Source organism: Oenanthe melanoleuca, chromosome Z (assembly GCF_029582105.1).
Source record: "Oenanthe melanoleuca isolate GR-GAL-2019-014 chromosome Z, OMel1.0, whole genome shotgun sequence".
NCBI lineage: Eukaryota > Metazoa > Chordata > Aves > Passeriformes > Muscicapidae > Oenanthe > Oenanthe melanoleuca.
The window spans coordinates 51,601,048-51,615,638 of NC_079362.1; the positions used below are offsets into that span (position 1 = coordinate 51,601,048).

The window sequence follows — 14,591 nt, forward strand, 5'->3', positions numbered from 1 at the left end:
TTATAGATATTATCTGCAAAAAGAAATACTGCTTCTCACCTTTGAGAAAAGAAGCCATGAAATCATGGATGGTGACTGCAACATCAATGAGCCAGAACAGCTCTCCTTTTCACACAGGCAACAATGTAACAGATTTCATGAGCAGATATGTTATTGTAACTGTAGATATGCTCTGAAAAAGAATATAATAAAATTTATGGAGTTCCACGGTCAGCAAATCACGTTACAGATTTATTTGCCTCAAATATTGAAATGCCAGTGTTCTAGGAAACTGGAGTTCAGCTTCATTACGAGGTATTGTACTATGGGAGCATTTGTACACATACACACAATTTCTAGTTTCATACACAACATAAAACAAAACACATTCTATCTGGAATTGTCTCAAGAAGGTAGAAAGCTGACATTTCTCTCAGTTTCTTCAGCTTCCTATTCTGGTCCTAGACCTACTGACCAGAGAGAATGAATAATAGTAGGAAACAAAGGTCAGTTAACAGTATGCAAATCTGAAGTTATATTACCTGGAAGCCCATATATTTGCTGCTTTGAATGTTGTCAAATTGCTCCTCAGAGGTAGAATGACTTCTGTCTATAGATAGAGACAGAGTTATTAAGATAGTGTTAACCCTACCTATGAAGCACATTCTTAGTTTGGTACATTCCACAGAACTTTTTTCTTTAGTCCAAGGCTTATGATGGATCATGTTGAATTTGGTTTATCTTCTACTAGGTGGTTTTTGTCTTGGCCTTTTGTCATCCAGCATGACATTGAAGTACTCTTAAAAAATTATGGGGTTTTTGCAACCCCAGTTACCGGGAAAAGATTCCACTCCATTTGGCAACTTAATATCCTTTATGCCAGTCCTAACCACAAAGTTCTACCTTCAACAGAAATACACTTGCAAAAGTGGAAATGGTTAGTGTTGCATTAGAAAACAGTAAGCTTACGGCCTCTTCTGACTCTTTATTTTTATGCAACTCAAAACAAATACAAAGTAATGTTGAGACTCCATCCTAAAAATATGTTCCAAAGTTTGCTTGGGCTTCTGTTTAAAACAATCTTTATATCCTAACCAGTCAGTTCTGGAAAAGTGGAAACTTAATTTCACAGATGTTTCAGTCAGGAACACAAAATCCTTTCAAACTATCTTCATATAATCTCTTTAGTAACCTCTCTGGTGCTTCACAGTGTCAAAGTAGAAACAAACAAGAAAATTCAAATTCATTGTGTAATAAATTGTGTAATCTTGTATCCTATGGCTGAACTCACTGCACTAAGTGTTTTGGAATGGATGCTCATTTGATAGGTGGGATGTGAGCTCTACCTAAATATTTTTGAAGTGAAAGCTTAGGGCATGTCTCCAGGCACAAAGCATTGCAAAAGAGTATAGCAGTAGCTATTCTGCATGATCTCCTTCACATAAACACATTTATTTTGTATTATAAGAGCTTTTTTTCTGCTTTGCTTCATCTACATCACTCTTAGCTTGACATAAAAGGGTTTACGTGGAAAGCTAGTATGGAATATGTGTTATTTCCTCTGTGCATACAATCCTATGCAGAGAAACACTGTAAGCAGTTTGTGTGGAAATTCAGAAGGCTGGATTTTAGCAATTGATTGAATAATTGGTTAGCATTATTAAATACCAATATTACAGATTAAAATGCCTGGATTTTATGACAAGAAGGTATTAGAATTACCATTAGAATTCTCTCAAAATTAAAAAAGAAATAAAAAAAAATGGGAAAAATCTTGTGAAGGGTAAAGTGGCTGAAGCTGTCTAACAGTTCTGAATTTAGGACTATTTCGAGAATTTTTTATTAGAGACTAATTATTTGAAACTAGCTGCAAAACCACTGGCAGTTACAAGTTGTGGTTTCCAAATATACAGCTTGGAGTCTATAGCATTTGATGGATGAGATATCTTCCTAGCAGTGCAGATCTCAGTCTCTTTTCTGGTTGATTGCTGGGAGGGATTTCCACCAGTTTGGTGTTTCTTTTGTAAGTCCACTGAGACTGTGGAGGGATGGGATGGGTATTCTATTATGAATCTCCTGTTTGTTCTGTCTTTTGAGTATCAATTGTCAATTAATACATGTTGCTGATCAGAAACCAGATTCTAGTCCAAGTTCCTGTTAGTATCTGTGTATAACATAATGAAAAGCAACAGGAGACATTAATAGACCTAGCACCAAATGCACTGTAGTGTGATGGTAACGACACTGCAGAAAAGAAGTTGGGCTAGTGACCATGGGAAGAAGCAAGAATCAAAGGCTGTCTCATACATTCAGCTGCTAGTCTAAAAAAACTAGATTTTGAACCATTTAGTGGCAGTAGATACTGTAGCCATTTCTTTTGTTTTCTTGTATGCTAGATATGTGTCATTTCAGCCTGAATTAATGGGGAATTCTGGGAGGGAAATGGAAGAGTTCAAGAAAACAGGAGATTTTTATAGCCTTTTTGAGGACACTTAAGTAGAGAAGTGCAAGGTCTGTGAAGAGAGAAATATCTTAGCGATATAGGTTAGTATAATTGTTTTGGTTTGTTTGTTTGTTTTCCATATTACACATTGTGATAACAGTGGATTATGGCTACTGCATGACATCTGTAGTCTGGATAACAGATAAACATTCCTCAGCATTTGTTCAAGGTTTCACTCTTAGAGAACTTCTGTAACATATGTCGATGAAGTGTGTCAAATTAATTCTGCTGCATTTTGCTGATCAAGTGGGATGAACCAAGCTGTGTTTTGGACTTGTTTTTGTACTTTGTTTAACACTGATTCTGATTTCCTTTCTGTACAATAAGAGTTTTGCTTGGGGAAAACAGGCAGAAAACAGAAAAAAAACAGGTAGAAAACTAAAAAGGCAAAGCATATAGATATATAATTGCAAAGCATACAGAAATAATAAATTTTCTCCCTTTTTCTGTAATGTTTTCAACTTGAAGCTTTTTTTTCTTGTCTCAGTTGAATTATTCTGACTTCTGCTTCCTTACATAATTTGGAGGATTAGAGGTAGGTTCCTCCTCAGGTTTCATACGGGTTTTATATATAGACAGGAAGGAGACACCTCATCTTGCAGAACACCTTTTCATCTTGACAATGTCTCATAAATTATTCTTACCTGTCTTGGAGGATGATCATGTAAAGCACTTAGACATCTCTTCTAGAGGTCTCTGTAGAAGGTCCCATTCATACTTGAATTTGTAGGCTTTTTTCTGTCCTTTCCACTGCAGAAATGGAAATTCTTACCAGGATTGAATTCTAGTTACATTCTTGGAAAGAAAACCTACATTCTTCTTAGTTATGGATACATGGCAAGCTTCTCTGCCTGCTCTTTCCTGTTCTATCTCTCAATCTTCCTTTCTGATCTCTTCCTTTGTTTCCCATCTTTAATGTTGTTCTTCTTTAGCACACTTGGATTCCAGATAATATTAGATATAATCCTTGTGTCATAATGTCTGAATAGTAACTTTTGAAGCTCTAATCAAGTTCAAACAAACTTGGCAGATGTGGGACAGAAGTCTCAAAAATCAAGTTTCTACAGCTTTACTGCTAAGGCACAGTTAGGTGAATGAGGCCCACATTAGCTGTTTCCTGATTTGTTGGACTTCATCTGTTCCAGCTATGCGTGCATCCCAGAAAGATCTCTCCTGCCTATACACTGTGAGCCATTAACATCCAATTTTAATGGTCTGGATCAAAATCCTTTTCTTTTGTGTTCCTGTGGTAGAGGGAAATGTGTGGAAATTCATCCTGATCAGAAAAATCTCTTGTGAATCTTGTACCTTTTTTTTCTTTCTAAGTAGTGGCATGTCTTTATGTACCTACCTTGCTGACTTCATCTTGTTTAGGTGCTGTAAACTCTCAAGAGGTGCTCAGCTTTTGTAGTCTCCCAAAAAGTCCTATGATAACTACAGCAGTCTCTAAAATAGAAGACCTTAATAAATAGATCTAATTTCTGGTTTTTGGTTATGGTTTTTTTTTTTTGTTTGTTTTTTTTTTTTTTTTTTTTTTTTTTATAAGCTGTTTTTGTTCTCTCCATTGATTTTATCTTGTATGATACACAGCATACTTCTCTGCATATTTCTCTGCTTCTTATCCTAATGTGCATTTCCTGGTTCATCAAAAAGTCTCTTTCACTGAACTCATTATCCTCATATGTAGCATAAGTACATTACCTGTCTTCTTGCCTATGATGGCTCCTTTTGCTGTTTTGTTTGAGACGATGTAATACTGATTTGTCTCCTTCAAGAATAGCATCATATAGTAATTGAAGAAAAGTTAGGACACTAAGGACACTTCTTAGCCCGTTGGTCTGGACAGTCAGTGTTGGGGAGGTGAGACAAAGAGCCATATAGCAAATTATCTGGGATGCACCCTTAGGAAACAGTATTATTCCCTGTCCTCAGTGCCTCTGAACAGTTGTTACAGCTGAGAGGTGCAATGTTTCAACTGAGTTCTGTACTGCAGCAGAAACAGCAGAAACTAGTTTTCATGTCAAGTAAGGTGCTTACAATGACTAAAAGTAAGACAATAAAAAAAACCCAGGGAATTACTGGCTTTCATTTTCACGTTTTTGACAGCATGTATTCTTTCTTCTGTTAGTATAATACATAACAATAACTATATACATACATGCATACATGTGTAATGCATATTTTACATATACATATATATATAGAGTCAATTTTAACCCGAGGTCTCCCGTGATATTATGAGGCTAAGTTTAAGGTAGAGTAGGTATTCAAAGCAGTTTCTTTGGAGTTTGCATGCCCCTACTTCCCTGCGTACTTCGTCCTGTTCCCTCTTCACACGTGGAATGTGGAACTTCTAAAATCTGCTCAGCGCTCATCCAAATAACGTAGAAGTGCAGCAGGTACCACGTTCCTGACTCCGGGGTCTGGTTTCGCGCCCGCACTTCTTTTCCGTGGGGAGGCGGGAGCCTCGGCGCTCGCTGCCGGGCGCTATCCCAGAGGGCCGGGCCGGGCCCGAGGCCGCCCCTTCGCCCCTCGCCTGTCCAGTTCGCTGGAGTTTTCTGTCTGTTGTCGGGGTGGGAGCCGTGGGCTCCGCGTTTCCCGTCGGCCAGGACTGAGGTGCTCGCGTTCTGTCGCCCGCAGGCTCCTGGCAGTGTGGCACGCACCGGGGAAAGGCGGACGGCGGCGCCGGCGGCCCCGAGGCGGCCCGGGCGGGCGGAGCCGTGCCTGGCGCTAGGACCCAGCAGGACGCGAGGCGGCTCTTCGGGCCGGATCACAAATTCGTCGTGACTCAGTCTCTGCTCGGCGCGGAGGCAGCGGGAACAGGTCGGTGTCCTGCGTCTATCCGGCGACTGCTGGGCTGCGTGGGGGCACGAGAGCCGGAGCGGAGCAGTCCCTGCCGCGCCCCTTCCCTGGCCCGGCCTTCCTTCATCTCCGCCCGCCCCCGCCCGGGCCCTGCCGTGCCGCCAACCGCGGCCGCCTGTTGTCTGCTGTTTTCCAGACAGCCAAGATGGAGTACGAGTGGAAGCCTGACGAGCAGGGGCTCCAGCAGATCCTGCAGCTGCTCAAGGAGTCCCAGTCCCCGGACACCACCACGCAGAGAGCCGTGCAACAAGTATCCTTGGCCGAGGCTTGCGGGGCCCCGAGAGTGGGCCGGGGGCGGCCGAGGGCGGGCGGGGGTAGCGTGGCCTGCGCGGCAGCGGGGCCGGCGCTGCGGCAGCCGGGCCTGCCCAGCTGGGCCCGGCCGCGGAGCCGCCGCAGCGCGGGGGCCGAGCCCTGGCCGCAGCGGGCAGCCGTGGCGCGGCGTTTGAACCGGCGAGGTGGCCTGTGGGCCGCGGGGCCGCCTTCACCCGGCGGGCGGTGGGCACCTGTTGCGAACACTTAGACAAGGGTTTGGCCGTAGGGGGCTTTTTTAATTTAAAAATTTATTTATTTATTTTCAAAGGCTGTGCTCTTTCGCGTCTCCGCCGATATCCGCCGCTCTTTCGAGTTCCCCCGCCCGGCCCCCAGGGCGGCCGGGCGGGAACGGGGCCCTGGGCCCGGCGGGTCCCGCCGAGCGGGCCGGGGTGCCCCGCGCGTGTGCCCGCCGTCCCCGCGGCAGAGAGGGGGCGAGCGGGGGCCTCTCGAAGGAATCTGGCGCCGGGATTCGAGGTGAAAGCCTCTAGCTGGTGGGGGTAGTGCCTCTGGCAGAGCCGCTGCCGGCGCGACCTCGTGGGCCTGCTGGCTCTGACATTGCGCATTTTCATACGTGGTGAGGATGTTTTTATTTGCCTGGAAGCCTGATCTTGAAACTCGGTTCGTTAAAATTCACGAAAAAGGGGAGCTCTGAAATATGTGGCTTCTTGTACTGCTTTGCAGTATATTTGGTGTTGGTGTTACGGATTGATGGTTTTTTTACCCTCGCCCCTCCTCTTCCCCTTTCTCCCGCCCCCCCTTCCGCCCCCCCTCCAGTCACTCCTCATTGTAGAAGTGATGCATAGTAAGGTTTTGAGGAGTAAGGATTGAGAAAGCAAAACTTTAAATTATGACTAATAGAAGCATGTGCCTTAAAAAATAAAGGCCTCATCTATTGTTCCCTGCTCCTTGAGCTAGCCATAAGTGCTTTGAAATTTATAGAAGTTCTGAAATTCTGTGAAGGATATGAGTTTGTTTTCTGGATCTCTTTTTTATTTAAGGCATTTTCTTGAGGGTCTCCATAGAAGGCAAGGAATTTATTTAAGTAGGTAAGAATATATGTGCTGTCTGTATATATTTACATTATATATAAATAATAAATAATTATATATTTAAGTCAAGTTTGCTCCACTTCTAGACTTTTGTAGCAAATGCAATGAATATTAGGAAGGCCTCTGCTCCTGTCTGAAAGATTAAGGTTGACTTAATCTCGATCATCTTGTTCTTTCAGCTGTGTTCTAAATTTTAAAAATATGATTGCTTTCTTTGAAAAATCCTGTACAGAAGAGTCTTAAGAAGTAGTGTTCTGGTAACGCCCCAAGCTTAAACTGGTGCTCTTTAGTGTATAAAATATCAACTTGTTTGTAGGAACAGTGTTTCTAGTGTACCTTTAGTGTAAAATTACATTTTAAAGCTTTACTTTTAGTTAGTGATTTAATTACATCTGGTTTGTTTATTGAGATATGGCATTATATATGCAAGATGGGCAGTATAAATGATGCTGTCTGTCTTGATGATGTATAGAACTTGAACAAAAGTCCTTTCAACTGATGCTTGAAATTCTTTTTAAGTGCTAGTGAAAGTTTTCTGCCCTGTAGATACCTGTGCTTTTCAGTAGGTCGGCTTGTAAAGGTTAGAGAAGTGGGATAGTTTTAGTAGTGTATTATGCATCAGTTTGGGAAAATGATGTAATACAACTTGACAGGCCATGCCCTATAATTAAAAAAAAAAAAAAAAAGCATGTCCTTTGAGACTGTTTCCACGCACACACACACACAAAATTTTGATGTCAGTTGTATTCTAGAATGCTGTTTAATAGCATGTCCAAGCAAGGCTGTGATTAATAGTTTCAAAGTTAAAGTACTTAGTCCATAATTTTTGGCAGAAAAATCAAAAAAGCTGTATATTTCTTCTGTAATGCTGTTTCTTTATGATGCTGTTTTAGCACGCTTGGGTGTTTAGATGTCAAATATAATGAAGTGGGAAGTACAGGTTACCTAAAACCTTTCGTTAGTAAAGTTATAAATTGGTATGGTTTCAGATGTTTTTCAAATTAATTTATTGTATGTTTCATGGAATAAAAAAGGAAAAGTTAAGTGGGTGAAGAAGTTGTTATGAAAAATGGTCTGAGAGCTGGTGTTCATTTTTTAGACCAATTAAGTGTTTTCCCATTAAGTTTCTGTTAAATATTGCTCTTTCTGTTCTTCTAATTTTTGATACTTTTTGTTCCATTTGATTACACAGTTGTTGGTAATGTTCAGCTGCCTGTTCCAGTGATACAGCTTTGCAGATATTTTTAAGGATCTGTTAATTTTTATGTCTATCTATGGATTATTTTTTAGACTTCCACATAACTAAAAGCTATTGCTTCAGTAAGAAAATTACACAGATTGCTTTTAGGTTGTTCATACTCTATATGTCATGAGCTTTTAGTCACAGCTGATTGAAGTGATGTTTGTCCATAATAAATAAAACAATCTGTGTATCCAGCTATAAATGTTGTATGTAAAGATTCAGCTTTCCTTAACAGTTTCTTTCTTCAGAAACTAGAACAACTTAATCAGTATCCAGATTTCAACAACTACCTGATTTTTGTTCTTACAAAGTTGAAGTCTGAAGGTAAGTTCTTAAGAGAACGACAGTTCTATTTTACTTTTTTTTTCCTTAAAAAAAGTATTATTTCACCTCAAAGAAATAGGAAGCTGACTCTAGTCAGTTTGCTGGTTAGTTGAGCTGTGCATAATCATGTAGAATTCACTTATGCACTCATTGGTCTTTGTGAGGAAAAGAATCTGATAGTTTATTGGTACTTGCAGTATCAGCCTTAGAATGGAATCCATTCTAAATGGCCTATGAAATCTTCTGAGAAATGTTAGAGCATCATACCTCTATTGGACTGCAGTAAAGTTGTGGAATAACTGTGATGAATCATGACTATATACATTATAAAGCATACTGCTAAGTTCAATTATGGTAATTGTCTCCGTAGTAAAGAGACTGCTAAATATTTTGAAGACTACATATTTAGAGTTGTCTATCATAATCTTAATTCTGAAGATTTAATTGTAGTAAAATACAGTTTGAAATCAATCATATTGTTTTATTGATATGGACATTACAGTGCAGACTGTATATGGCATAGTGTATAGCCTCTACCAGTTGGTAAATTTATCCAATTCCTTTGTGACCAGGGCATGTGAACAATTGTCTTCTCAGTGTACTACAGCTATTGTTTTGAGTTGTCTTTAATAGAGAAGGGAAATTTGTTTCAAGATCTGCTTTAGCATATCTGTTTCTTCATACTTGTTTGTAATCGTGTTTGGGTCGTTTTCTAGGTTTTTTCCTTTAGTGTTCTGCTGCTAGTGCTTTTTCTGCCATTTGATGTTTCATGTCTTTGTGAATGCTTGCTTTTTCCCTTTGAATAAGATTTTACTTACGTGTGGCCGTGTAATGTTCAAAGACGTGTCAGGAATGTTTGTCTACATTTTAAGTGCTGTTTTGGTTGTGTCAGCTTACTTCAGGAGGAGGGAAACAGAGAGGAGTATGAAAGTATATTTTCCTGTTTGAAGGCTAGGGTATATCTATGTGCTTTTGTGTGTCCTGTGTAGGAAGTCACCTAATAATCTGTAAAGTCTTGGGAGAATACTTGAAGTCTGAGAGCATTTTAAAGACTTGAGTCAGCCAGGATACTGAATCTTTGAATAAGGTAGATACTATGTCCTTTATACCATTACCAGAAAAATTTAAAGTGAAGCAATTCTAGTAGTGGAATATGGAATCTGTACAAAAGATGTGACAAGAAGGATGTTTCACTTTTAACTTTTGTCCAATAATTTGTTTTCTTACATTTACACAACTTCCTAGTTTCTGTTTCTTTATTCACCATTTGAGCCTGAGGTTCCAGATTGTCATAGATATTTGATGTTCAGTGGTGTGTCAAGATCTGTCTTCTTTACAGACCTATTTCAATTATTCAGTAGTCAATCTTTTCCCTTCCTTATGTTTAATCACATTGACCTCTGTAGAATTGCGTAAAGAGTAGAAGATGCTAGCTGGAGATATTAGCTGTTACAAAATGGTTGTATAAAGCTGTTTTATCTGAGGGGGAAAAAGATGGTTCCAGCAGCTTGAGGGGAAAACCAAGTTGGGAAGAAGTAGCAAGTTAATTTCCAGGGAGAGGTGTTTTGGATCAGATTGCACTGATAACACTCACAAATACATCAGATGTTCTATGAGACTGTTGAAAAGCATCTGTTACTTTGGTGATGCTCTTGTCCCAGATTATGACATTTTTTAGAGTCATAACCTTTTGTCCAAAGTAACTATTTTTTAACTCTGTATTTCTGTTTCTGGAAATTTGAAAAATATTGAAGGACCCTTAACCAAGTCTGGTGTTGGTATTTTTTAAAGCATTTGCCAAATTCTAAACTCTAAATATTCAACTTCTTTTGCCTTGCTTAGGCCGGACTAATGAAAAATGGCAGAAGACTGTTGTTTGGATTTGCTTTGTATCCAATCGACAGCCCTTCACTGTTAGAACGGCTGGCCAGCAGTTACAATACTCGTATGGACTCATCCCAGAAGATACCTGTTTTCAGTACTACTGAGAAAGCATTTTGTTTTTTTCCCCTCCTGAAGCGGGTCCTGTTGGCTGGCTGTCTTTACAGCCTTGCCATAGACAAAATATAGATATTCATAGTGTTTGAAGTTCATGGTTTTATTGTGTCCATACTATTCCAGGAGACGGAACAAGGAAAATAGGCTTAGAACAACTCTGACAGCTGATTCAACAAAAATTAAGGTGTTTTCGTAGTCCAGGAGAAAAAGGTCTTAGGCTGGTAGCAGATGGAACTTAAGTTTTGATTCCGGTTTTGCTACTGTTGAAACTTTTGCTGAGAAAATGGTGCTTTAGGATACATTTAGGTTGACAGCTCGTGTCATTTGGTTGGTTAAAATGTGTGTTAAATAGTATCATTCTACTGCAGTGAAGATTGCGCCAACTTATCTTTGATCTGAGTCTTAGGCCTCAGTGGACAATTAACTTTTCAAGAAAACTTCCTTTGCAACCACAACCCTTCATTTACAGTACTGGCTTTCACTGAGCCCTGCCTTTAAGATACTTAGGTAAACCTTGTGTGTAGGAAATGTGCTTTGTTCTAGCACCATTACCATTCAGTTGAAAAAGCTGCTGCTTTATTTTCCTCTAGTCTTAGTACCATCTCTTCTGATTCTATGTGCTTGTGACTTACTGGTTTAAGACCTATCATGATAATCCTGTGTCTAAGTAGGGGTTTTCTTGGTTTTGTTTCTAAATTTTTCTGGACCCTGTCAAAGCTTGTTAAGCTTGTTTCCTGGAAGCATCAGTGAAAATATGTGGCCTACTTTGCTGCTACAGCATGTATATGCCCAAGGTTTAAATACTTCATTTCTTTCTTCTTAGGTTTTTTTGGGTTTAGTTTCTTTTGGGGTTCGTTGTTGGTTTTTGTTCTTGCTTGATTTGTATTTTTGTTTCTTTGTGGAGTTTTTGTTAGGTTTTTTGTTTGTTTGGTGTTTTAGTTTGGTTTGTTAAGGGCTTGTTTGTTTTGATTATTTTAAAATTAATGTGCATTTCTAAAGACAGGGTTGGGAATCTGGGTGAACCCCAGTGTTAAAAATATCACAATATGACTTGGTAAGGAAACAGCATTCAGTAGGCAGGCTGATGAAATAAAATAAGATCCTAAGCCATTAAAGTTTAGGATATAGATGTCTAGAGTGTACTTCCCACAAAGTATGATGCTTTTCTTCCTTAGGTTGGTAAGATGAAGTCCAGATTAACTGAAAAGTAGTCTGAATGAAAAAAAGAGTTGTCTTGCTAATTTATCTGTAAATGAAAATATTACTTGTAAGCACTGTTAGTGCATTTGTTCCTTCTTGGATTGAAAAGTAAAAAACATCACAGATAATGTAGTGATTTTGTTCTATCCTTATTGTTGGGTTTGTGGTTTTGTTCTTCCAGTGTCTCCTGAGGTGAGCTCAGAATCTTGTAGTCTTCTGTATTTTGTTTAAATTTGTTTTCTTGAGTCTTGTGTGCATGTTGCTTCTCAGATAATTTTCTGGATTTTGTGTGATTGACTGGAACAGTCCAGTGCTACATGGAAACACCAGTTCTGCTTCTGTTGTTGCCTTTTTCGTTTGGCTGCAGCTTACCTTCTTTCATCCAAGTCATGCATCTAAATCCCCCTTTCCTTGTTTGCATTATTGCATCCCTAGTCCAAGTACGCTTCTTTGAAGGAAAGTGTAAGAATGTATTTTCCTAATTTCAGCCTCTTTGCTATGCTGCTAAGACGCATTCTAATCTCCGCTTAAGTGTATTGAGGCAGTTCTCCAAGGTATATGAAGCCTGAGGCAGGTCAGAACCTCTAGATTTCATAATATGGACAATTCATGTTGTGAGCAGGAGATCTGAGTTTGTTTCAGACCTTGTTGACTGTAATGATGAAATTTCCAAAGTTGCCTGTGTGAAAACTTGTTTTATTTATGCCTTCTGTAAATCAATGTTTGTAAGATATTTCTTTCTCCCTGTACTGTAAAATAGACAGAAATAGCTCACTTCTTAATTTACATTGTCCTGTTGTAGGACAACTTAACCAATTTCCTGGTGTTTTCTGCTTAGTTTTAGTCCGGAATTACACCACAAAGTATAAGTAATACTTTACTTATTAAAGTAATAAATAATTACTTATTTCAAACAGGATCCTGAATTTTGTGAATGGTAGATGGATGTGGCTTGCCCTAAATTATCAAATGATGATTCCCATTTGTTATTCAAGGGGGATAGTTATTTTTGCATAATTTCTTTAAAGTTCTGTGTTCATCTCCCCCCCCCCCCACCTTGTTTGCTGGTCTGTCAGCAGATGCTTATGCTGATGGAAAAGTATTGAGAGAAGTGCATAACGGTCCTGATACTTTCTGCTGGCTTGTATAACTGCAGTTGTCTATTCTGTTGCAGTTACATAATTGTGATCTTATGAAGGTGCTTTAGTGACTGACTCTTAACCCCATCCAAACATGGGAACTCTAGTATTTATTCTCCACAGGGTGTTATCTCAGTGGATTTATTTGTCACATTCAGTGGTGTAAGGCTATTGCAGTCAAGGATCAGAGTCCTTAAAATGATCTTTTACTCTGAAGGTGAATGAGCTGAAATTGAGAACACTGCTTTAGTACTGTTTTTATCACAGACTTTAAGGATGGTCTTTTGAGCTTATTTCCAAAATACTTCAGATTTTTTATAAACCATTTGATGATAGAAGAACATGGTCTCTGCAGTTCTTGGTCTTGTTCATGTGATGATCTAGTACTCAGAGTACTTCAGAGTACTTTACTTTGATCTGGAACATTACCATGGAGACAGGTGCTGTCCCCACCCTAGTCCTTCCCCTCCCTCCTCTTCCAAGGTTTTGTTTCAACTGAGCTTTTCTGGTAATCATGATACTAATAATTAATCTAGTTTTGCATATATAATTCAAAACAGCTTTTTATGAAATATTGCTGGAATCCACAATGGTCATGTGGGTTTGATATGAATGTTTTCTGATGAGTCTTGAAATTTCAACTTGATCCAGAGAGCAGTTTTCATGAATCCATTCCATTAGGATCTTTCTTAGCATGTCGGTGTTGAAAGATAATTGAAGCTGAGCAAGAAAAAGATCACAATATGAGGTTACATGTCAATTTGCCAGCTACCCATTTCAAGAAGATGTCTTTGATGAGAAGGATTAATCCAGAAAAGTGATTCAGAAACTGTAATTGTTAAAACAAGGCTCCCCCCCAGTGCAGTCACCCTCCATATCATTCTTAAATATATAAAAATAATTGTCAACCAATGAAACTGATTGCATTACCATTCAGCAATCAAGTCAAATTAGTGTGCCAGCAGTTAAAAATGCTGCATATCCTACATAGTGTCCTAATTAACAACAACAAAGTATTTTCTCAGAAGTTCAGATACATGAAGAATTAGCAAAAGATGGACTTTTATTAAATCAGTCATAAATCTAATAGTTGAGTTGCCTAAGTATCTTAAGGGAAAGAGTAGAATCATAGAATATTCTGAAGGGACTCATTCACAAAGTTTATTGAGTCCAGCTCTGGGCTCTGCACAGGATACCCCCAAGAATCACACCATGTGCCTGAGAGCATTGTCCAAATGCTCTTTGAACTCTCTCAGGCTTGGTGCTGTGACTGCTTCCCTGGGGAGCATCTTCCAGTGCCCAGCCACCCTCTGGGAGAAGAACCTTTTCCTGATATCCAACCTAAACCTCCCCTGACACAAATTCAGTCCATTCTCTCAGGTGCTGTCACTGGTCACCACATTGAAGAGATCAGTGCCTGCCCCTCCTCTTCCCCCCACGAGGAGAGGATGTAGGCTGCAGTGAGGTCTCCCCTCAGTGTCCTCCAGGCTGAACAGACCAAGTGACCTCAGGTGTTCCTCATACAGCTTCTCCTCCAGGCCCTTCACCATCCTCATGGACCCTCTGTAGCCTTACATTAGGCTGTTGTGGCACCCAGAGCTGCCCCCAGCACTGGAGGTGAGGCTGCCCCAGTGCAGAGCAGAGCAGAGCAGGACAATCCCCTCCCTTGCCTGGCTGGTGATGCTGTGCCTGATGCTCCCCAGGACACAGGTGGCCCTCCTGGCTGCCAGGGCACTGCTGAGTTGTGTGCAACTTGCCACAGACCAGGACCCCCAGGTCCCTTTCTGTGGCACTGCTTTCCCAATTTCCCAATGGCACATCTCATTCCCCAGTTGGTCTGCACATCCAAGGTTGCCTCATCCACAGTGCAGAATCTGGCACTCATTAAAACTTCATACAGTTGGTGACTGTCCATTCCTCCAATTTATTGAGGTTTCTCTGCAGGGCCTCTCTGCCTTTGAAGACATCAGCAGCTCCTGCCT

The 14,591-nt window shown here is 40.2% G+C and overlaps 1 protein-coding gene across 2 annotated transcripts in view; it reads left to right on the forward strand.

The window, feature by feature from the left end:
• Window positions 1-5,217: 5,217 nt before the first annotated feature.
• TNPO1 (transportin 1) overlaps window positions 5,218-14,591 on the forward strand; it is a 56,636-nt gene continuing 47,262 nt past the window's right edge. Inside the window, exons 1-3 of one of the 2 annotated variants that reach the window (XM_056514473.1) lie at window positions 5,218-5,305; window positions 5,481-5,594; window positions 8,197-8,272. In XM_056514473.1, coding sequence (XP_056370448.1) covers window positions 5,490-5,594; window positions 8,197-8,272 — 181 coding nt within the window. In that variant the 5' untranslated portion in view covers window positions 5,218-5,305; window positions 5,481-5,489. Of the gene's footprint in view, window positions 5,306-5,436; window positions 5,595-8,196; window positions 8,273-14,591 lie in introns of those variants that run through there. The other variant, XM_056514472.1, reaches the window with a different exon arrangement.